The sequence below is a fragment of the Dipodomys merriami genome, unplaced genomic scaffold, assembly GCF_024711535.1.
Source record: "Dipodomys merriami isolate MVZ:Mamm:240054 unplaced genomic scaffold, mDipMer1.0.p SCAF_57, whole genome shotgun sequence".
NCBI classification, from domain to species: Eukaryota; Metazoa; Chordata; class Mammalia; order Rodentia; family Heteromyidae; genus Dipodomys; species Dipodomys merriami.
This window is the reverse complement of record NW_027206146.1, coordinates 2,225,866-2,246,645: the sequence shown is the minus strand read 5'-3', so window position 1 is coordinate 2,246,645 and position 20,780 is coordinate 2,225,866. Positions and strand designations below refer to the sequence as shown.

Sequence of the window (20,780 nt, the reverse complement as noted above, 5' to 3'; positions counted from 1 at the left end):
AACCGGCCTGAACAAAACAGTGCCAGGCCCATAGTCCACTCGCAGTCCCAGCCAATCCTGGGCCTGCCTTGAAAAACTTAAACCACCAGAAGCCAGAGGTCGTTACTCACAGCAGCAGAGCGCCAGCCTGGCATAGAAGGCCCAGGCTGATCCAGGGCCCAGGACCCACACCTCAGCCAAGACAGGAAGGATGACTCGGTAGCAGTGCTCCACACACATACATGAACAAGAAAACCCATGAAGGCCACAAGTGAAAAAATGCTCAGGGATAATGCCCAGGCCCAGCACTCAAGACCCACCACCGACCAAAAAACAAAACAAAAAACAATCATGCTACTGGTTGGTGCAAGGGAATACCAGCCTAGCCTGCACAGAAATTTCATTCACAGAACAATGGAAATCAGCTGCTACACAGAAGGGACACAAAGTTGGGCTACAGCCACAGGCTTCTTTCTACCTAATGTGATCCAACCAGGTCCTTTCCCAACCAAGCAGGCCCAATTCTTCTCATTTCCAGTAATGCTGGGATATTATACATGGCTGAGCCTATAAACTGGCTAGCCCTGAGATGGTATATTTTTGAGTCAACAGTATTTTTCAGATGAACCCAATAGCCATGACAGGAAAAGGAGTACTGACAATAGCCACAGGGAGAAGATATTCCACTCCCTTAAAAACAGCCAGAGACACAGGCAGGTGAAATTCCCCAAAGGGCACTTTATTGGGCAGCAACCGAGAAATCAGCGATTTGACTTGGCCACACGCTCCAGCTCATCCTTCTTCTTGATGGCATAGGAGTTGGAAGAGCCCTAAAAAAAAAAAAAAGAGATTGATTAGCTCTATGTTGGAAGGTTTCCCACGCCCACCTTGAACTTAAGGTAAATTCTGGGTCTCCATTCACCTTGGCAGCATTGATAAGTTCATCCGCAAGGCACTCAGCGATGGTCTTGATGTTGCGGAAGGCAGCCTCACGGGCACCGGTGCACAGCAGCCAGATGGCCTACAGAGAGCACGGGGCAGGGGGGCCCAGGTTAATCTAGCAGGATAGTGATAAGTCCTCCAGTGATCTAGGCCCAATCTCAAAAACCTACCATGTAATGTGATCATCAAGATGGGGAGGGGGGGGGGAGAGGAAGACATTGGCACACTAGGTATGGATAAGAAAGGCTATCCAGACAAGCTAGACAAGGACTCCCCATGGCAGGAGATTCAAGATGTGCCACACATCATACATATGTCATTGACTTGAAGGACAGTCATACCAACCAATCTGATACTCTACCGCTATTACGAATTTTTTCATGTGGGTATCAAAACTCCTGGCTTACATGATCCTCCTGTCTTGTCCTCTGAAGTAGCAGGGACTAAAGGTATGTAGGCACTATCAATCCAACCAATTCTTAAGTAGTCTAAGAAAACTAGTGTTAACAATGTACACTACCAACAATCTGAATGAAAACAGATGGCTAAGAGCCAGGATCCACCCTGAACAAGGTAGGAATTCAGGAAGTTTCCTAAAGGGAAGTGAGGCTCTAGGTAAAGCATGCAGACAGGGACAAGCCTTCCCACCCACTCATGGTGGCAGTTCCTGCCCGCCACCCACACAAGCTCCAGACCTACCTGATTCACCCGGCGCAGTGGGGACACATCCACAGCCTGCCTTCTCACTGTTCCAGCTCGCCCAATCCGAGTGGAGTCCTCCCGGGGCCCGCTGTTGATGATGGCATTTACCAGAACCTGCAGAGGGTTCTGGAAGAAGAGGGCGTTGAGCCTGACATCTGACACATGTCCCTCCCTTTCTCGACTCAGGTCACAGTCTGGCTTTGGCATGTGCCCAAGGGCAGCCTGTCCAGCCTGCCACACAATCCTACCTCACCAGTGAGCAGGTGGATGATCTCAAATGCGTGCTTGACGATGCGTACAGTCATGAGCTTCTTGCCGTTGTTGCGACCATGCATCATCATGGAGTTCGTGAGACGCTCCACAATGGGGCACTGTGCCTTGCGGAAGCGCTTGGCAGCATACCGTCCTGCGCTGTGGGGCAGGTACTTGGCATACTTCTCTTTCACTGCAATGTAATCCTGGAAAGGATTTGGGGAAGGCCTATGAAAGGGCTGTTAGAAGCAGGATAGGCACCAGCCAGAGACCAGAGAAAAGACTGGAAATCCACTCAGGGTATCAGTGGAATTACTTGCAATCTCAGTTGCCTTCCCAGGAAGTGTATGCGGAATCCCTCAAGAAAACTACCTTTATCGTGGAAGAATGTGATCATAGATCATTTTTTAAAAAACAATTGACCCTTAAATATACAGGTTACATAGCAGTACCCAGCATGCCAGCAGCAACCTCAAGTTCTGACAACTATCTACATACTGCTCAGCATCCTTTAGAGGGAAACAACCAACCCGGGCAGAGAATCAAAGCCACAAAGAAAATGTGTAGGTTTATGCCCATGGCTCATGCTTGTAATTCTAACTACCCAGGAGGCTGAGGATTCTAGCTCAATGCCAGTTCAGGCATGACAGTCTACAAGACTTAACTTCAGCCAGGGGTGGGTAGCTCACATCTGTAATAATCCTATTCAGGAGGCTGAGATCTGAAGATTGTGGTTCAAAGCCAGCCCAGGCAGGAAAAGTCCGTGAGACTCTAATCTCCAATTAGCCACCATACATCTGGAAGTGGCACTGAGCTCAAATGGTGGAGACCTCACCTTGAGCTGAAGAGCTCAAGGACAGCACCCAGGCCTAGTTCAAGCCCCATGACTGCCAAAAAGAAAAAAAAAAAGAAAAAAGTCTAGATGGGGAGATTGCAAGGGTAGAAGCATTTCATACACATATGAACAAAGTAAAACCCACTAGCAAGGCGCCAGTGGCTCATGTCTGTAACCCTAGCTACTCAGGAAGCTGACATCTGAAGACTGAAGTTCAAAGCCAGCCCAGGAAACTCCCAGGTTTATCTCCAATAAACCACTAGAAAACCGGAAGTGGTGCTGTGGCTCAAGCGGGGTAAAGTGCTCAGGGAAAGCACCCAGGCCCAGAGTTCAAGCCCCAGGACAAAAAAGGAAAAAAGAAAACAACAACAATGGGGGGGGGGGGATAAAACCCATTGAAGATCATAATGTATCAAACTAAAATAAAATAGTTGAGCCAGGCCCTGGCTGATGGCTCACACCTATAACCCTAGCTACTCAGAAGACTGAGAACTGAGGTTCATGGTTCAAAGCCAGGGCCGGCAGGAAAATCTATGAGATTCCTATCTCCAATTAACCACCAGAAAAACTAGAGTGGCGCTGTAGCTCAAGGGGTAGACTAACACTAGTGTTGAGCTGAAGAGCTCAGGAACAGTAGGCCGGCTCAGAGTTCAAGACCTACAAATTTTAGTTGGAAGCCATGAAGGGCAGAAGAATTTGCTTACCCTAAAATGTTTACTATCTGGTCCTTTAAGGAACTTCGGATAGGTGGATAAATTCAGTAGGATTGTATTAGTATATTAGTAGTACCACAAAAAATAAGTTTGCAGACTTCTTAAACATACCTATGAAAGTAAAGATCAGCCTGAACAAGTTTTGAGTTATCTTTTAGGCACATTAGAGGCAATGAATGCTGGGGCTGGTGGCTAATGCTAGTCATTCTAACTACTCAGGAGGCTGAACTTTTGAGGATTGAATTTCAAAGTCAGCCTGTGCAGGAACCTTCCTGAGACTCCTATGTCCAATTAGCCACTAAAAGGCCAGAAGTAAAGGTGTGGGTGAAATGGTAAAACACTAGTCAATGAGGGAAAGCGTCAGGCTAGAGTGAGTACTAGTCCCTGACCAAAAAAACAAAAGCTCAGGGACATGATGTAGGACAGGCAAGGAAAAAAGGGTCAGGGGATGGGGGAAATGGGGGGCGGGGGCGGGGAGCACACACAATACACTCTATTCCTCCAACTTCCATTGTCTTAACAAACCACAACTTTCCAGTTGTGGGCTGGTGGCTCTTGCCTGAAATCTTAACTACCCAGGAAGCTGAAATTAAGGATTGAGGTTCAAAGCCAGCCTGGTCAAGAAAATCTGTAACTTTCTGTTTATGTGGTGCAGAGTATTCCAACCCAGGGCCTCATGCATGGGAGGCAAGCACTCTACCATTGAGCCGCCATCCCAGCCCAAACTAACTTTTTTTTTTCCTTTTGTGTTGGTCGTGGGGATTGAACTCTGAGACTGGGCACTGTCCCTCAGCTCTTCAGCTCAAGGTTAGCACTCTACCACTTGAGCCACAGTGCCCATTTCCGGCTTTTTTTGTTTATGTGGTGCTGAGGAATTGAACCCAGGGCCTCATGCATGCGAGGCAAGCACTCTACCACTGAGCCACCTTCCCAGACCCCCAAATTAACTGTTGATGGGTCGTGGAGCTTAAACTAAACCTGGGAGCTGTTCTTGAGCTATTTCAAGCAAGGACAGCATTCTGCCACTTAGAGCTGCAGCACTACTTCTGGTTAGCTGGGGTCTTATTTGCTCAAGTTGGCTTTGAATGGTGACTCTCAGATCTCAGCTTCCTGAGCAGCTAGTATTACAGGTGTGGAAGTAGCACTATGGCTCAAAGTAGTATGGTGTTAGCCTTGAGCAAAAGAGCCTCAAAACAGGGGCCAGGCACTGAGCTCAAACCCCTTGGCCAACCGACCACACCCACACCCATCTTTTTTTCTAAATGTACAACGGCCAAAACTCATGAGGCCTGTGGATATGGCTCAGAGGTAGGATGCACACTAAAGGTCCTAGGGGGGCTGAGAAGGTGGCTCAGTGGTAGAGTGCTTGCCTTGCATGCATGAGGCCCTGGGTATGATTCCTCAGCACCACATAAGCAGAAAAAGCTGGAAGTGGTGCTTGGCTCCAGTGGTAGAGCACTAGCCTTGAGCTGAAGAGCTGAGGGACAGTACCCAGGGCCCAGAGTTCAGGCCCCATGACTGGAAAAAAAAAAAGCAATAAAGGTCCTATGTCCCATCTTACACACAAAATGCTATATGTAAAAGAGAACACTTGCTCAGTCTTTCCAAAAAACTCTGTATTACAGAAAAACTCACTTCTGACCAACTGTTTAAACAGTCACTTAACAGGGTGCAGGATAATAGGATGTCCATAAACAATTTATACTATATTTAAAAGTAGCAAATTACATGTACTTTACCACAAAAAGTAAAACCCATGACAATCCTAGAGGGAAAAAAAAATGGAAAAAAGCCGCTTAAGATTAACATTGGTTAGTGGTTGAGCATTTGCCTATTATATGTATAAAGTCCTGGGTTCAATCACTAGCTCTGGGGAAAAAACATCAAGAACTCCACAAAACACACTGTAGCAAACTGTTGTTAAAAGGTAAGACTCGCTGGGCGCCGGTGGCTCACACCTGTATTCCGGGCAGGAAAGTTCGTGAGAAATCTCCAATAAACCACTAGAAAACCGGAAGAGGCGCTGTGGCTCAAGCGGTAGACCACTTGCCTTGAACTAAAGAGAGCAGGAACAACACCCAAGCTCAGAGTTCAAGCACCACGACCGACCAAAAATAAGAAAAAGGTAGGCCTCGATGTGCTTTTTCTGGACCTCTTGCTTTTAGCCCTCACAAATCCAACTGCTTGGTGGGAAAGATGCAGGTTTTACGTGTCCTCTGCGCCCCAGGGCTGGGCCGGCTCACCTGCAGGGAAATGTCGTTGATCTGCACATCGTCGGTGCTCCACTTCCCAAAAAGCTTGATGTCGGGGGTCTCTGCTACAGCTGGCGTGGCGGCCTCCCACTCGGTCATCCTGTGGGTGGGAATAGATGGTGAAAGCCAACACATAGCGCGGGAACACGAACACACCAAACTGGGGCGGGTCGTCTTCTAACCTGGGGAGCTAACAGGGACAGCAAGAGCAACTTTCCCGACCTAGGGAACAGAATCAGCTGCAAGAAGCACCATTCCTGCTACCCAGGAGCCCCAGGTCCAAACCCGGTGCCCCATCTCCCGGGGGAAGTCGCTCGGAGTCCGCAGGGCGACCTGCGGCTGACAGGAAGGGCGCCCAGCACGGACGATTGAGACTGGACCTTTTACAGCCCTGTATTAGTGAAAAACTCCAGGCTCGCCGGCCGCGATCGGGAAACTTAGTAGGTTCGAAGCCAGGTCGAGTGGGTAAGCCTGCGAAACGCTGGAGGCGTAGCTCCGGGTAGCGAGGCGGCCAGCGAGGCGAGGCCGGAGCGCGGTACGGCGGCCCAGCACCGCCCACGGCGGCGGGGACCAAGACGCCGGGGCAGCTTGCCCGCGCGCGCTCCCGAGGACGCGTCCTCCGGAGGGAATAGAAGGTCGGACCCGGAGCCGAGGGGTCGGCACCCGCCCGCAGCGATCCAGACAAACTCGCAGACCCAGGACGGCTGTGCGGCCTCACCTGATCGCTAGGCAGGAGACTTCCGTCCGCTCCGCGTGGTCTGCGCGCTGCCCAAGCACAGACAGGAAGAGGTCGCACGTAGCGGGCCGACGACTTTAAGGGCGTCGAACACTTCCGGGTCAGTGGCAGCGACACACGCGCGCGCAGAAGGATGGGAAGTGTTCTTGGACCAATCGAGAACGGGGACGCGCACGTTCTCGCCGCATGCGCACTTCTCGGAACGCCGACAAGCAGCTCTGGCGGATGTGCTACCTCAAGTACGCCCTGGCTTGTGTCAAGCTGAGACCATGCGCAGAAAGCGCCGCGAAGCCAATGCTGCCATGTTTAGAAAGGGTAGAAGTGGGGCGGAGCTCCGAGCCGCCGCCGGCCGCCTTCGCACGCCACCCCGGGGCTTCCGCTAGCTGCCGCTAAAGGGCTCGGCGCTGCTCCTGCCTTCGTGGCATTGTTTGACGCGCACTCCGCGGGCCTCCGCTGGCCGCCAGGGACCTGAGCCACGTCCATGACTTCTCGCCGTCCTCCGCCTTGTGCCAGCGGCATCGCCTCCGGCCCCGGGGCGGGATGGAGGGGAGGACCGAACCCCGGATCGGGGAGACCTCAGGGACTTTGGGGCGGCAGGGTCGGCCATGGGTCGCCCCGTGTCTGCTCGTCGTGATAGCGGCCTCGCAGGAGCCAGGGAGGGGAGGCGGCGGGAGCGCGTGTCCTGGTGCGCACGCGGCGGACGGACACCTGCGGGGGGAGGAGGGGTGCAACCTTGTCCCGGAGGAGCACACTGCCCCCACCCTGCGTCTGTGCCAGAGGTGGCCTGAGAACCCCACCCCGCTTCTGCTGCTTTCCTTTATTTATATTTTGGGGTCCGGTCGTGGGGCCTGAACTCTGGGCCTGGGCGCTGTCCCTCAGCTCTTCAGCTCAAGGCTAGCGCTCCACCCCTTGAGCCACGTCACCACCTCCGGCTTTTTTCTTTTTGCTTATGTGGTGCTGAGGAATTGAACCCAGGGCATCAGGCATGCAAGGCAAGCACTCTACCAGCCCCTCCTTTATTTTTTTGAGAGGGGTGCGATCCAAAGCACGTCAAGGAGATGTTCTGTCACTTGTGCCTCACCTCCACTTCCTGTGTGTGTGTGTGTGCGCGCGCGCGCGCGCGTGCGTGCGTGCATGTTGCCAGTCCTGAGACTTGAACTCAAGCCCTGGGCACTGAACCTGAGCCTGTCTGTGCTCAAGCTAGCACTCTACCACTTTCAAGCCATCAGTGGCTTGAAGCAGCAAGGAAAATAAAGATGGTCCCTAGAACCTCCACAGGGCTTTTGAATTTACAACACTTTCATTTTGAATAGATGTTTTAAGCCATCAAGTATGTGGTGATTGATTACAGCAGCCACAGAAAAAACTAAAATGCCTCAGATTCCTAATCTCCCTCTGCTGCCTTTGGCCCTTGCTTGCATTTCACCTCTGTAAAGACTTGGACCACTTCATGGTGCCAGCCTGAGCTGTAAGCTGGGATGCCAGCTTTCCCCCAGATTTGCAGGCAGCTTGCTAGGTAAAGCCTTGCTGATCTCATGGTGTTCAGGAATCAGGCCATTTTTCTCCAGTACAATCTTTTCAGGGAGACATCCCCACATTATATTATCATGGAAGTGCAAAATAGATTTTAAAAAAAGTAACTTCTCTAGTCTCACGGAAGCACAGTGAAGCTGGGAGTATAAAGAGGCTGGCCCCAGAGCATGGCCTCTTCCCACCTCCAGTGGGCCTCCCAAGCATCATGTCCTCCATGGCTCAAAGGGGTCTCCACACAGACACAGTGCCCTAAATATCTGCTCGGTGAACAAAACAATTTGGAATCAGACAGAGTAAGGGAGTCCAAGCCTCTCATCGCTGAAAGGCTGTCATTGCTGGAACAACTGTAATGATGTACACTCCGGATCTGCAGCAACACAGAGACAAAAGGACAACGCAAGGCAGGCGTATTTACTGTCCACACCTCCCGAAGGAAGGTGGCTTGCTTCTCCGGAGGCTGCCGGCTCCACCGAGGGCCAGCGGACTTCTCCCACGGGAACTGAGCAAAGCCGAAGGAAAACTGGCTTCGAGTCGAGGGCAGGTCACCCCCCCAGCCCGGACCCTGTGCTGTCGGGTGGACTGCAAGGTCTCCGACTGGCTCGCAGCGGGGTTAAAGGGGCCGCAGGGGAGGGGGTTCGCGGGAGACCCCTCTCCGCTCGCCAGGTACCGCACCCGGGGCTGGACTACATTTCCCAACAGCCCCCGTGGGACGCCGGCCCGTTCTTCCCTCGCGCTGGGAGAAGTGTCCCATCATACTAGTACTCTGGGGGCTGAAATCTGAGAATCGCGGTTCAAAGCCAGCCCGGGCAGGAGACTCTTATGTCCAATGAACCACTAGAAATCGGAAGTGGTGCTGGCACTCGCCTTCAGCTGAAGAGCGCAGCAGGGACAGTGTTCGACTCTCTCTCTCTCTAATATTTTGTCAATCCTGGGGTTTGAACTCAGGTCCTTAGCGCTGTCCTGAGCTTCCTTTTCATGGCTAGCACTTTACCACAGAACCACAACACCACTTCAGCTTTTTCTGTGTATGTGGTGCTGAGGAATCGAACCCAGGGCTTCAAGGAGCACTCTACCACTGAGCCACCTTCTCAGCCTGAAAACAAAGAACTTACAATTCACTGTTAGCTTACCTTGCTGGATGGTGTTATCAGGGTTACTGGTAAAGCTCTTGTAGCAGCCTTGGATCGTCCCCTTTGTCATCGGGCCACAAGGCGTCCACCCTGACGAGAGGAGAGGCCGGTGTTCCAGCCAGCCTGCTACTGCAGACAGCCAGACACCGCCCGCAGCCGGAGCAAGGCCCCTTCTTCTGCTCTGGGATGCGGGCTCGCGGGCTGTGGACCCTGTGGGCGGAAGGCGTGTGGAGGGCTTCCTGGGCGCTGTCTGCAAGCTTCACCCAGGGCCCAGCCGTGAGGCAGCTGTAGGTGAGCTGGGGGCTTGGGCCTCAAGGTGGTGAGCCCCGGGCTGAGGGCCCTGCCCCCAGCACCGAACTGACCCAGGCCCCCTGCCCACCCAGTCTGTGGGCAGACTCCAGATGACTGGGTCACAGTGAGGCCGAGGTGCCAGATCCGGCTGGCCATCACCGACCCACAGCTGCTGAAGGACGGTGTAGACGGGGAGGATGTGGAGGACAGGAGGATGGGGAGGATGTGGAGGACAAGGATGATGGAGTGCTCCAGGACCTGGTATGCCCAGGCCTGCATGGAGAACCAGTTCCTCCCTGGGATTGATTGGTGATAGGTGACAGCCAAGGTCAATACCTCTGTGGCTCAGACTCGTCCCCTGTGGCACAGGCTTGTTCCCTGTGGCTCAAGCCCGTCCCCAGGCGCGTGGCTGAGCTGGGCAGCCCCTGGATGACAGGTGATAGGTGAGCCGGGGCATGGTGTGGCTGGGCACTTCGTACGGGTGACGGGGGCCGGGCTAACGTCTCCTGGTCTCTCTGGGCCCCTTTGCCTGCCGCCACCAGCTGCGCGGTCCGAACACCACCTGGCCATGGGTCGGCCAGCCCGAGGAGCCTGTGCGGGGCCGCAGTGAGCCCTCGCCATGGCAGGGAGGGTGCGGGCTGGAAGGATGCATGAGGCGGGATGGTGGCCCGGCCCCGCGGGACTCCAGGGTCCTCGGACCGCGTGTCCCCGATGCAGGGGGACAGTGAGGCCTGCGGAGCCCCAGATTCGGGACCGGAGACCCAGACTTTTCCGGCCAGGGCTGTTTGGGAGGTTGGCGCGGGCTGGACCCGCACGAGGCCTGCCCTGCCTCCGGGCCAAGCCTGCTTCTCCTTCGCAAAAGAAGCTGCCGGCCCCGGTGCTCACGGTGGAGCCCAGGACCTCGCCCCGCGCTACAGTCAGCGCAGGGGTCTGGGCGGGCGCCGCCTGCTCTGCCTGCTGCGACCGGCAGATGCCGTGCGTTTCGGTAACTACTGCTGCGTTCACCCGCACGCGGAGCCGCACTTCGCAGGATCGGCGCCCAGTGTGCCCGTGGAGCTGTGCGTGCACCAAGAGCGCCCGCGGGCGGAGCCCGTTCCCCGCCCTAACTTGGGGGGGGGGGTCAGCGGGCAGCCGGCCAGGCTCTTCCTGGTGGTGTGCGGGAGGACGCCGGGCCTCGCACACCACCCCACTGGAGTGACCTTTGTCTAGGAAGCTGAACTGGCAGCGACGCGACCCCGGGGAAGGAGCTGAGCCGCTCCTCCCCGGAGTTGACACCATGGTCTCCCAGGCTGTCTCTGCTGTGCCCAGCCAGCCCAGGTCTGGGAAGGGGCGGCTACGACGGGGCGAAACGCCGCGTGTCGTGGTCCCTCGTGGTCTCATCTTTGCAGAATGAGCGCACGCTACACCGCAGGAGTTAGGGTTATGGCTATTAAAAAAATTTTGTCGGTCGTGGGTCTTGAGCTCTGGGCCTGCGCACTGTCCTGTGCTCTTCAGCTCAAGGCTAGTGCTCTACCGCTTGAACCTCAGCATCACTTCCAGTTTTCTAAGTGGTTTATTGGAGATAAAAGTTTCCCGGACTTTCCTGCCCAGGCTGGCTTTGAACAGTGATCCTCAGATCTCAAGCCTCCTGAGTAGCTAGGATGACAGGCGTGAGCCACCAGTGCCCAGTGGGGATGGCTTAATATTCGATAAACTGACTTGCAAGAAATTTTGTCTATTTCATCTAAAGGGGTCTGACTGCCTCAGTAATAGTTACTAATATTCCTTTTTTTTTGGTCGGTTGTGGGGCCTGAACTCTGCCTGGGTGCTGTCCCTGAGCTCTTAGGCTCAAGGCTAGCGCTCTACCACTTGAGCCACAACGCCACTTCCAGCTTTTACTGCTTATGTGGTGCTGAGGAATCAAACCCAGGGCCTCATGCATGCAAGGCAAGCACTCTACCACTGAGCTACCTTCCCAGCTCCCCTCCCCCCTTTTTTGTGTGCCAATCCTGGGGCTTGAACTCAGGGCCTGGGCACTGTCCCTGAGCTATACAGCCAACTGGAGCTGTTCTAGCTTTTTTGATGATTAACTGGAGATAGGTCCTATGGACTTTCCTGTTGAGGCTGGCTTCAAACCTCAGTCATCAGATCTCAACCTCCTGAGTAGCTAGAATTACAAGTGTGAGCCACCTATGCCTGGCTTCTTAAAAAAAAAAGTCTGTGAAGTTGTTATGGCGTTTGTTCTTTTTACTTGGGTAATACTGTGATTTTGAACTTAGGGCCTCATGCTTGCTAGATAGATACTCAACCACTTGAGCCATGCCCCCAGTCCTTTATCTCAATTTTTTTTTTGATACTGTGGTTTTAACTCTGGGCCTAGATGCTGTCCTTTAGCTTTTCCCCTGAAGGATGGTGCTCTACCACTTGAGCCACAGCCCTTCTAGTTTTTTGTTTGTTAACTGGAGGTAAGAATCTCTCAGATTTGTCTGCCTGGGTTGGCATCCAACTGTGATCTTAAGCTCCTCAGTAGCTAGGATTACAGGTACCAGTTATTGATGCCGGCTGTCTCTTTTCTTGGTTTGTGAAGCATGGCTGTATTTACTGAAATGCTGACATGTGTAGGTGCTTCCAGTTCCTGCCATGTGACCCTGGCCACTAGCTACATCTCTCTTCTCCTCTCCTCTATGACACATGGATCACTATGTTGGTCTCTTTTGAGAATTATAAGATGATGTATGTAAAGTACTTGAAAGACTATCCAGTACTCACACAAGTCCTTACAACTCATTTTCCTGGTGTCAGGGGCTCATGCCTGTAATCCTAGCTACTCAGGAGGATGAGATCTTGAGGATCACAGTTCAATGCTAGCTGGGGCAGGAAAGTCTATAAGACTCTTATCTCCAATAAACTACCAGAAAACTGGAATTGGTGCTGTGGATCAAGTGGTAGAGTGCTCTCCTTGAATTGAAGAGCTCAGGGACAGTGCCCAGGGCCAGAGTTCAAACCCAAAACCGATTAAAAAAAATATATTTTTTCCTCTGACCTCTTCCCTTTTAGACAAACACAGACAGACACACATCTCAGGGTGACATTGGTGTGTTTCCAAAGGCTGCTGGGGCTTCTCAGTTCTTGCCCTGTCCCTGGCTCTTTCAGAAGTCAGGGTTTCTTAGACTTGGTCACTACAGCACCGTGATGTGGACCCTCAGGTGCACAGTGAGTGCAGAGCTGCGGCTGAAGGCCTTCCCACAGTCACTACACTTATAGGGCTTCTCTCCTGTGTGGACCCGCCGATGCTCGATGAGGGACGAGCTCTGCGCGAAGGCTTTCGCACAGACCTTGCACTGATAGGGCTTCTCTCCAGAGTGGATTCGCAGGTGTCTGATAAGAGCTGAGCCATCACTAAAGGCCCTCCCGCATGCATCGCACCTGTAGGGCTTCTCCCCGGTGTGGACGCGCTGGTGCTGTGTGAGGTGGGTGCTCTGGCTGAAGGTCTTGCCACATTCCTCGCACTCGTAGGGCCGCTCCCCCGTGTGCACGCGCTGGTGCTGCGTGAGGTGGGTGCTGCGGCTGAAGCTCTTTCCACAGGCCCCACACTGGTAGGGCTTCTCCCCAGTGTGAGTCCTTTGATGCTGTGCCAGGTGGGTGGCCCGGCTGAAGGCCTTTCCACACTTCCCACACACATGAGGCTTTGCTCCTGTGTGTACTACCTGGTGCTGGACAAGGTGGGTGCTGCGGCTGAAGGCCTTCCCACACTCACTGCAGGCATAGGGTGTCTTCCTGGAGTGGCTCTTCTGATGGGCTGTGAGGGCCAGGGTGTTCTGGAATGTTTTCCTGCACTCCCCACACCTCGAGAGCTTCTTCTCTGAGTATGTATATGAAGGCACTTTCCTATACCCATCTGACAGACCTAGTTTCTCCGCAGAGGGAGTCTTCTCTTGGGAGGGGAGAGCTGGCCACATGTTGGTACTGGGTCTTGGGGCTCCACACTCAGAGCCAGGCTGATCTGGAGGGGTGTCCTTACTAGGTTTGGTTTTCCTAAAAGCCAGCTCTTGGGGTACAGACTTTGTCCAGATGGCCCTTAAGAGCTCTGTCCCACTCTGCAAGCTGTCCTCAGGTTCACAAGCATTGACGAAGGCAGGTCCAGGAGAAACACCTCTCATGAGTGTTTCAGTGGAGTTATCTGGTGATCCCAACTCTTCTGAGTTGCTCTGTTTGCAGTTTGCCTCTACAGTTTCAGCACCCAGCTCCCATCCTGAAACAAACCTCAGTGTCACTACTTCTGACAACAATATAAACCTACAGAGAAATCTGTGTAAGTGTGTTTATGTGTCTGGGAGAGGGGAGGGAGAGGAGAGGGAGAAAGGGAGAAATGTTATCAAGTGATCTATCTTCCTGAAACAGTCATATCTAAGCCCTTTACTGTTCTTGATATTTTGTTCAGTTGCAACCATGGCTAAAGTACAAAAGTGAGTGTCGTGACCCCAGGCCAAAGCATGTGTGCCCATGTTACCCAGTCGAGTTCTGCCCCCAGGATGTTGTAACTCTCCCTTACCTCTCTTGTGCAGCATCTTAGTTAGATTCTCCACCAGCATAGCAGCTTCCTCTCCACTCTTAGGGCACTGGGCCACCACCCATGCCTGGATCTTAGCAGGCAGTGAGCCTAGGAACTGCTCTAGCACTAGCAGCTCCAGCATCTGCTCCTTGGTGCACAACTCAGGCTGAAGCCACTGGTGGCACAGCTCTCTCAGCTGGATCAGCGCTGCATGGGGGCCAGATGCCTCCTCATAGTGGAAGTGCCGGAAGCGCAAACGTGCAGCCTCAGGGTAGGCAGTAGGGCTGGGGCTGGATTCCTGGCCCTGGGAGAGATCAGCCTCTTCCTCTTCCTCCTCTACCTTCACCTGAAGGAAGCTGTTGTATTCCCAGGGCACTGGGCTCAGGGGACAGTTTGGGGTGGCCATTAGGCAACAGTACCATGGGATGGCTGGAGCCTTAGAACTGGGTCAGCTGCAATGGCAGAATTTCATTGCCACCTGGAAGAGGGAAAAGTCAAGCAGGTGTAGAATTAGAGTCTGTGAGACAGATGATAATAATCAGAATAGTCCATTTGGTGCTAAGCCTGATTCTTTTTTTTTTCTTTGGGGGGGGGGTCAGTCGTGGGGCCAGTTGTAAGGCTTGAATTCTGAGCCTGGGCGCTGTCCCTCAGCTCTTCAGCTCAAGGCTAGCACTCTACTACTTGAGCATCAGCCCCACTTCCAGCTTTTTCTGCTTATGTGGTGCTGAGCAATCAAACCCAGGGCCTCATGCATGCAAGGCAAGCACTCTACCACCAAGCCACCTTCCCAGCCCTTAAGCCTGACTCTTTTTTTTTTTTTTTTTTCCAGATACAGGCTCATTAGCTTTGCCTAGGCTGACTGACTTGGTTGTTTTTTGTTTTTTGTTTTTTTTTTTGGGTCCGGTCGTGGGGCCTGAACTCTGGGCCTGGGCGCTGTCCCTCGGCTCTTCAGCTCAAGGCTAGCACTCTACCACTTGAGCCACAGCACCACCTCCGGCTTTTTTTTTTTTCTTTTTGCTTATGTGGTGCTGAGGAATCAAACCCAGGGCCTCATGCATGCAAGGCAAGCGCTTTACCACTGAGCCACCTTCCCAGCCCAAGCCTGATTCTTAAAACTTACAACACTCAGCAGGTGGCAACTTCCTTCCCATTGCAGGGATTTGCAAACAGTCACAGAAGACTGTTCAAAGATTTGGATAGGCCAGGCACCAGTGGCTTGGGCCTGTTATCCTAGCTACTCAGGAGGCTGAGGTCTGAGGAGTGCAGTTCAAAGCCAGCCCGAGCAGGAAAGTCTGTGAGACTCTTTTCTCCAATAAACCACTAGAAAACTGGAAGTGGTGCTGTGGCTAAGTGGTAGAGCACTAGCCTTGAGCTGAAGAGCTGAGGGACAGCGCCCAGGCCCAGAATTCAAGCCTCACAACTGACCAAAAAAAAAAAAAAAAGACTCAGCCAGGAAGTGGTGGCTCACACCTGTAACCCAAGCTACTCAGGAGGTTGAGATCTGAGGACTGCGGTTCAAAGCCAGCCTGAGCTGAGCTGATCCCCAGGATGCTGAGCTACAATGCAAGCAAACCTATGGCCAACCAAGGCTCCTCTTCAGAGCTAGATCCCGCTTCCTGTCTCTCAACCCAGGCAGCTAATGACAATACCCTCACTTTCATTTTTTTAGGAGCTGGTACTGGGACTTGAACTCAGGGCCTAGACGCTATTCCTGAGATTTTGGGCTCAAGGCCAGTGCTCTTCCACTTGAGCCACAGCTTCACTTCCTGATTTATTGGAGGGTCTCACAGACATTTCACTCCTTTGAGGGACTTTCCCACATGGTGCAGGGTTTTTAGAACTGATCCTACGAAAAGCTGTAAGCACACTCTCTAGCCATCTTAACTTTCAAATGCTCCATATATTTCTAGGCGTCCCTGAGATGGGGGCAATATTGCTCCTGGGTCCAAAGCCGGGGGAGAGCTCCAGAATAATAATTTAAAAAATTGGCAAAATATTATTTATAATGAGTGTGTGTGTGTCCTGGTACTTGAACTCAGGGCCAGGGCTCTGTTCCTGAGCTTTTTTTTTTGTCGGTCGTGGGGCTTGAACTCTGGGCCTGGGCGTTGTCCCTCGGCTCTTCAGCTCAAGGCAAGCGCTCTACCACTTGAGCTACAGCGCCACTTCCGGTTTTCTGGTGGTTTATTGGATGATAGGAGTCTCTCCTGCCCGGGCTGACTTTGAACCGCGATCCTCAGATCTCAGCTTCCTGAGTAGCTAGGATTACAGGTGTGAGCCACCAGCGCCCGGCTTGTTCCTGAGCTTTTGTGCTCAAGGTCGGCGCTCTACCACTTTGAGCCACAGCTCTATTTTGGAGTTTTGGCGGTTTATTGGAAGTAAGAGTCTCACGGACTTTCCTGCCTGGGCTGGCTTTCAACCGTGATCCTCGGATCTCAGCCTCTTGAGTAGCTGGGAGGACAGGCGTGAGCCTCCGGCGCCCGGCTATTTACGATGAGTTTAAAAAAGGAAACCAAACCTAATTGCGTGAGGAGGGAACGGCGCCGACCTCGGGAGGTGGCTATGGGGTTACCGGCCGTCGCCCAGGCTCGCACGGCCGGGCCGGGTCGGGCCCGGCTCCTCACCCCCGCGCCGGCCGCCCCCAACCTCCCTTCGCCGCTCAGGCTCGCACGGCCGGGCCGGGCCCGGCTCCTCACCCCGGCGCCGACCGCCACGCACGCTCCGTCCACTGCACAGGCTCGCACGGTGGGGCCAGGCCCGGCTCCTCACCCCGGCGCAAGCCGCCCCCAAGCTCCGTCCGCCGCACAGGCTCGTACCACGGCTCGCTCCAGCCTGGGTTTTTGGCTCCAGAGAGCTCCAGCAGAGCGGCTGACACTTCCAGTGGCGCTTCCGCGCTGACGTGCTCGCCTGCGCCCCGGGACCTCGTTCCCAGCATGCCCCGCGCAAGTCCAGCCCCCGATTGGTCACACCCAGGACTACAAGTCCCAGAGGGCGCAGCGATCAGGCCCCCAATGCGTAGTCGCGGTGGGCTTCGTCTCAGCGCGTCTGGCGCTGCTCGCCGTCCTGCTCTGTCCTGCATGCCTGCTCCCGTGTTCTTCGGCTCCTTAGAGGTTCTCATGGCTTCTCTTGACTTTGCTGTTGTCCTCTGAATTTTCTTCCTACTTTTTAGAATCTTAAACGCTATATATAAACATATGTGGGCGCTAGGAAGGTGGCTCAGTGGTACAGTGTTCATCTAGCTTGCATGAGGCCCTGGGTTCGATTCCTCAGCACCACATAAGCAGAAAAGCCGGAAGTGGCGCTGTGGCTCAAGTGGTAGAGTGTTAGTCTTGAGCAAAAGAAACTCAGGGACAGTGTCCAGGCCCTGAGTTTAAGATCCAGGACTGGCAAAAAAGAAAAAAAAAATTGGGATAATCTTTGCCATCCTGAGTGGGGAGGGGAATGTTTGAAAACAAGGCTGAGACACGTAGAACCCTGAGGACAGCTGTTGGGCTGGCTCCTAGGTCAAGCATCAATTTGCCTTTCCTGAACACCTCAGCATGAGCATACTCAGTAATCACTTCCTGTGACATCTGCAACTACTCAAAACGGGGTACCATCATCACCCTACTTTGCAGGTTGGGAAAATAGAGACACAAAGAAATTAAGTCAGTCTAGTGCTGGTGGCTCACACCTGTCATCCTAGCTACTAGAAGGCTGACATCTGAAGCCAGCCTGGGCAGGAAAGTCTGTGAAGACTTCTCCAATTAACCAACAGAAAACCCAAATTGGCTCAAATTGGTAGAGTGTTAGCCTTGAGAGAAAAAGCTCAGGGACAGAACCCAGGCCCTGGGTTCGAGCCCCATTATTGACAAAGAAAAAAGGAGGAAATTAAGTCAAAGACTGTGTTGTCAGTAATTAGTAGATAGAGTTGGACTTTTGTGCCTTCAAAAAGGTATATTTTAGAGAAGTCTGACTCTTTAGCTCAGTGAGTTCAGCAAATGCACATTCCTCTGCAACTACCATTGAGATGGAGCTCTAGAATGTTCTCCTTTTCGTTGTTGTTGTTGTTTGTCGTGGGGCTTGCACGCTGGGCCTGGACTCTGTCCCTGAGCAATTCAGTTCAAGGCAAGCGCTCTACCACTTGAGCCACAACACCACTTCCTCTAGAATGTTCTGAAAGGATGGAGATGTTCTGAAGTAGTAGTGTATAACAATGCACCATCAGCTCCCGCATAGCTCTTGGACTGGAAACAAAGTTGGAAACAAGGCCCAGTATTAACCAAAAAAAAGAAAAGAAAGGGATGAGGGAGGGAGGGGGGAACATGATGAAGAGAAGGAGAAAAAGAAAGACAGCTAGGTGGTATGGGCCTGCAGGAGTCCCAGCTGCATTTGTAATTCAATTAATTTACTGGCACCAGGAGTTTCCACATGCTCAGCTTGATGTCACACGCTGAGGTGTGCCCTCATCTCCCAGTAACTATTTCAAGTTAACTAGTTTTAGCAAACTAATCCTAACCACATGTAATAGATCAGAGCTAGGATATTTCAGCCCCATGGAAAGCAACCATTGCAGCCTTGGCCTAGAAATGTTACTACACTACTTGAGTCATACTTCCAGTCCAGCATTTTGCTGATTAAATTGACTTTTCTGCCTGGACTGGCTTTGAACTTTGATCCTCTGGGCTGAGTAGCTAGTATTATAGGCATGAGTCACTAGTGATAGGCTTAATTTCTCATTTTTACGAGAAGAGAATAGATTCAAAACAGGGGCTAGGAAAGGTGGCTCAGTGGTACAGTGCTTGCCTTGCATGCATGAGGCCCTGGGTTCGATTCCTCAGCACCACATCAACAGAAAAAGCTGGAAGTGGTGCTGTGGCTTAAGCAGTAGAGCACTCGCCTTGAGCTGAAGAGCTGAGGGACAGTGCCCAGGCCTAGAGTTCGCGTCCACGACTGGCAAAAAAAAAAAAAAAAAAAAAAAAAAAAATCAAAACAACAATGTGCAAAACTCAATTTCAGAATCCATCAACATAGTTTTGCCTTTCATCTTTAAAAATATGTGCTAAAGTTGGGCACCAGTGGCTCATGTCTGTAATCTAAGCTACTCAGGAGGCTGAGATCTGAGGACCATGGTTCAAAGCCAACCAGGGCAGGAAAGTCTGTGAGACTCTGATCTCCAATGAACCACCAGAAAACCAGAAGTGGCACTGTGGCTCAAGTGGTAGAGCGCTGGCCTTGAGCTGAACAGCTGAGGGACAGCACCCAGGCCCAGACTTCAAGCCTCACGACCACCACCACCACCAACAAATGCGCTAAAAGGCCTGGGACAGTGGCTTAGTGGTAGAGTGCTTGCCTAGCATGCATGAAGCCCTGGGTTTGACTCCTCAGTACCACATAAGCAGAAAAAGCTGGAAATGGCACTGTGGCTCAAGAGATAGAGCGCTAGTCTTGAGGAAAAGAAGCTCAAGGACAGTGCCCAGGCCCTGAGTTCAAGCCCCAGGACTGGCAAAAACAAAAACAAACCAAAAAAAACCCCACAAAAATATGTGCTAAACAAGCCAGGACAAAAAAGTCTCTGAGACTCTTGTCTCCAATAAACTACTCAGAGAAAGCCATAATTGGCACTGTGGCTCAAATGGTAGAATGCTAGCCTTGAGCAAAAGAAGCTCAGTGATAGCACCCAAGTCCTGAGTTCAAGCTCTAGGACTGGCCAAAAAAAAAGAAGAAAAAAAATCGTATGCTTCCTCTCTTCTGTCTTACTTTTTTATTTACTTATTATTTTTTCCAGTCCTGGGGCTTGAACTCAGGGCGTGGGTACTGTCCTTGAGCTTCTTTTGCTCAAGGCTAGCACTCTACCACTTGAACCACAATGCCACTTATGGCTTTTTCTTTGTACGTGGTACTGAGGAATCAAACCCAGGGCTTCATGCATGCTATGCAAGCACTCTACCACTGAGCCACATTCCCAGCCCCTTTTTATTTTTTATTTTTTTATTTTTTGTTGGTCATGGGGCTTGAACTCTGGGCCTGGGCTCTTTCCTTCAGCTCTTCAGCTCAAGGCGAGTGCTCTACCACTTGAGCCACAGTGCCACTTCTGGATTTCTAGTGGTTTATTCGAGATAGGAGTCTCATAGTCTTTACTACAGGGGCTGGCTCCTCAGATCTCAGCCTCCTGAGTAGCTAAGATTACAGGTGTGAGCCACTGGTGCCCTGCTTTTATTTTTATTTTTTTTGTTTGTTGTGGGGCTTAAACTCTGGACCTGGGTGTTGTCCCTCAGCTCTTCAGCACAAGGCAGGTGCTCTACCACTTGAACCACAGTGCCACTTCTAGTTTTCTGGTGGTTTATTGGCGATAAGAGTCTCATGGACTTTCCTGCGGGGCTGACTTTGAACCCTGATCCTCAGATCTCAGCCTCCTGATTAGCTAGGATAACAGGTATGAGCCACCTGCACCCAGCTTCCCTTTTTATATTTTTGAGATTGGCTTTTGCTACATTACCCAAGGTAGTTTTGAGCTCCTCTTGCCTTAACTTTGGAGTAGTTTGGTGCTATCAAGATGGAGCTCTAGAATTTTCTGGAAGGATGGAAATGTTCGGGAGTGGTGGCTCTAGCTCTGTCTAGAGACTCCCATGTTCTGTTAGACTAGGCAGCAATAGACATTACAGGCATTGAGTGCCTGTACCAACACCTTCTCACCCTCAATACTACATAAAAATCAGCAGAAGGCAGGACACATAGAAGGGAAGAAGAAATAGGGGGGATAGTAGCCTAAGCCAGGATGGGGAGGACAGGAAGGTAAAACACAGGTGGCAGGAGCAGGGTGTTTGGGATTTGGCTTCTGAAAACTTACAGCTTTATATTGGCCTCTTGTACCACCCACCTCTCCCAGAGCCTTGGGCTATCATCCT

General features: G+C 52.2%; 2 protein-coding genes across 2 annotated transcripts in view; both read right to left on the bottom strand.

Annotated features, from left to right (window-relative positions):
• Nucleotides 1–16,786, bottom strand: part of LOC138812417 (uncharacterized) — a 30,447-nt gene extending 13,661 nt beyond the window's left edge. The window contains exons 1-10 of the mRNA XM_070000368.1: nucleotides 16,590–16,786; nucleotides 13,897–14,374; nucleotides 12,533–13,596; nucleotides 10,251–10,745; nucleotides 9,838–10,096; nucleotides 9,454–9,661; nucleotides 9,102–9,284; nucleotides 6,880–7,119; nucleotides 6,394–6,486; nucleotides 6,151–6,292 (exon numbers count right to left, since the gene is read on the bottom strand). Of these exons, the coding sequence (XP_069856469.1) occupies nucleotides 6,151–6,292; nucleotides 6,394–6,486; nucleotides 6,880–7,119; nucleotides 9,102–9,284; nucleotides 9,454–9,661; nucleotides 9,838–10,096; nucleotides 10,251–10,745; nucleotides 12,533–13,596; nucleotides 13,897–14,302 (3,090 nt within the window). The 5' untranslated portion in view covers nucleotides 14,303–14,374; nucleotides 16,590–16,786. The remainder of the gene's footprint in view (nucleotides 1–6,150; nucleotides 6,293–6,393; nucleotides 6,487–6,879; nucleotides 7,120–9,101; nucleotides 9,285–9,453; nucleotides 9,662–9,837; nucleotides 10,097–10,250; nucleotides 10,746–12,532; nucleotides 13,597–13,896; nucleotides 14,375–16,589) is intronic.
• On the bottom strand, nucleotides 698–6,500 carry Rps5 (ribosomal protein S5). The gene is made up of 6 exons (XM_070000801.1): nucleotides 6,394–6,500; nucleotides 5,667–5,775; nucleotides 1,872–2,081; nucleotides 1,621–1,749; nucleotides 902–1,000; nucleotides 698–809 (listed from the first exon to the last, which is right to left on the bottom strand). The coding sequence occupies exons 2-6, from the start codon at nucleotides 5,772–5,774 to the stop codon at nucleotides 741–743; spliced, it is 615 nt and encodes a 204-aa protein (XP_069856902.1). The 5' UTR covers nucleotide 5,775; nucleotides 6,394–6,500; the 3' UTR covers nucleotides 698–740.
• Nucleotides 16,787–20,780: the final 3,994 nt, after the last annotated feature.

Bases quoted from the DNA above. Each gene is read 5' to 3' on its own strand.
- Rps5 (XM_070000801.1), bottom strand. From the start codon at position 5,774: ATGACCGAGTGGGAGGCCGCCACGCCAGCTGTAGCAGAGACCCCCGAC. The intron at 1,001-1,620 runs GTAGGTCTGGAG...TGCTCTCTGTAG, and splicing joins CACTGCGCCGGGTGAATCAG to GCCATCTGGCTGCTGTGCAC. The intron at 810-901 runs GTGAATGGAGAC...TTTTTTTTTTAG, and splicing joins AACTTATCAATGCTGCCAAG to GGCTCTTCCAACTCCTATGC.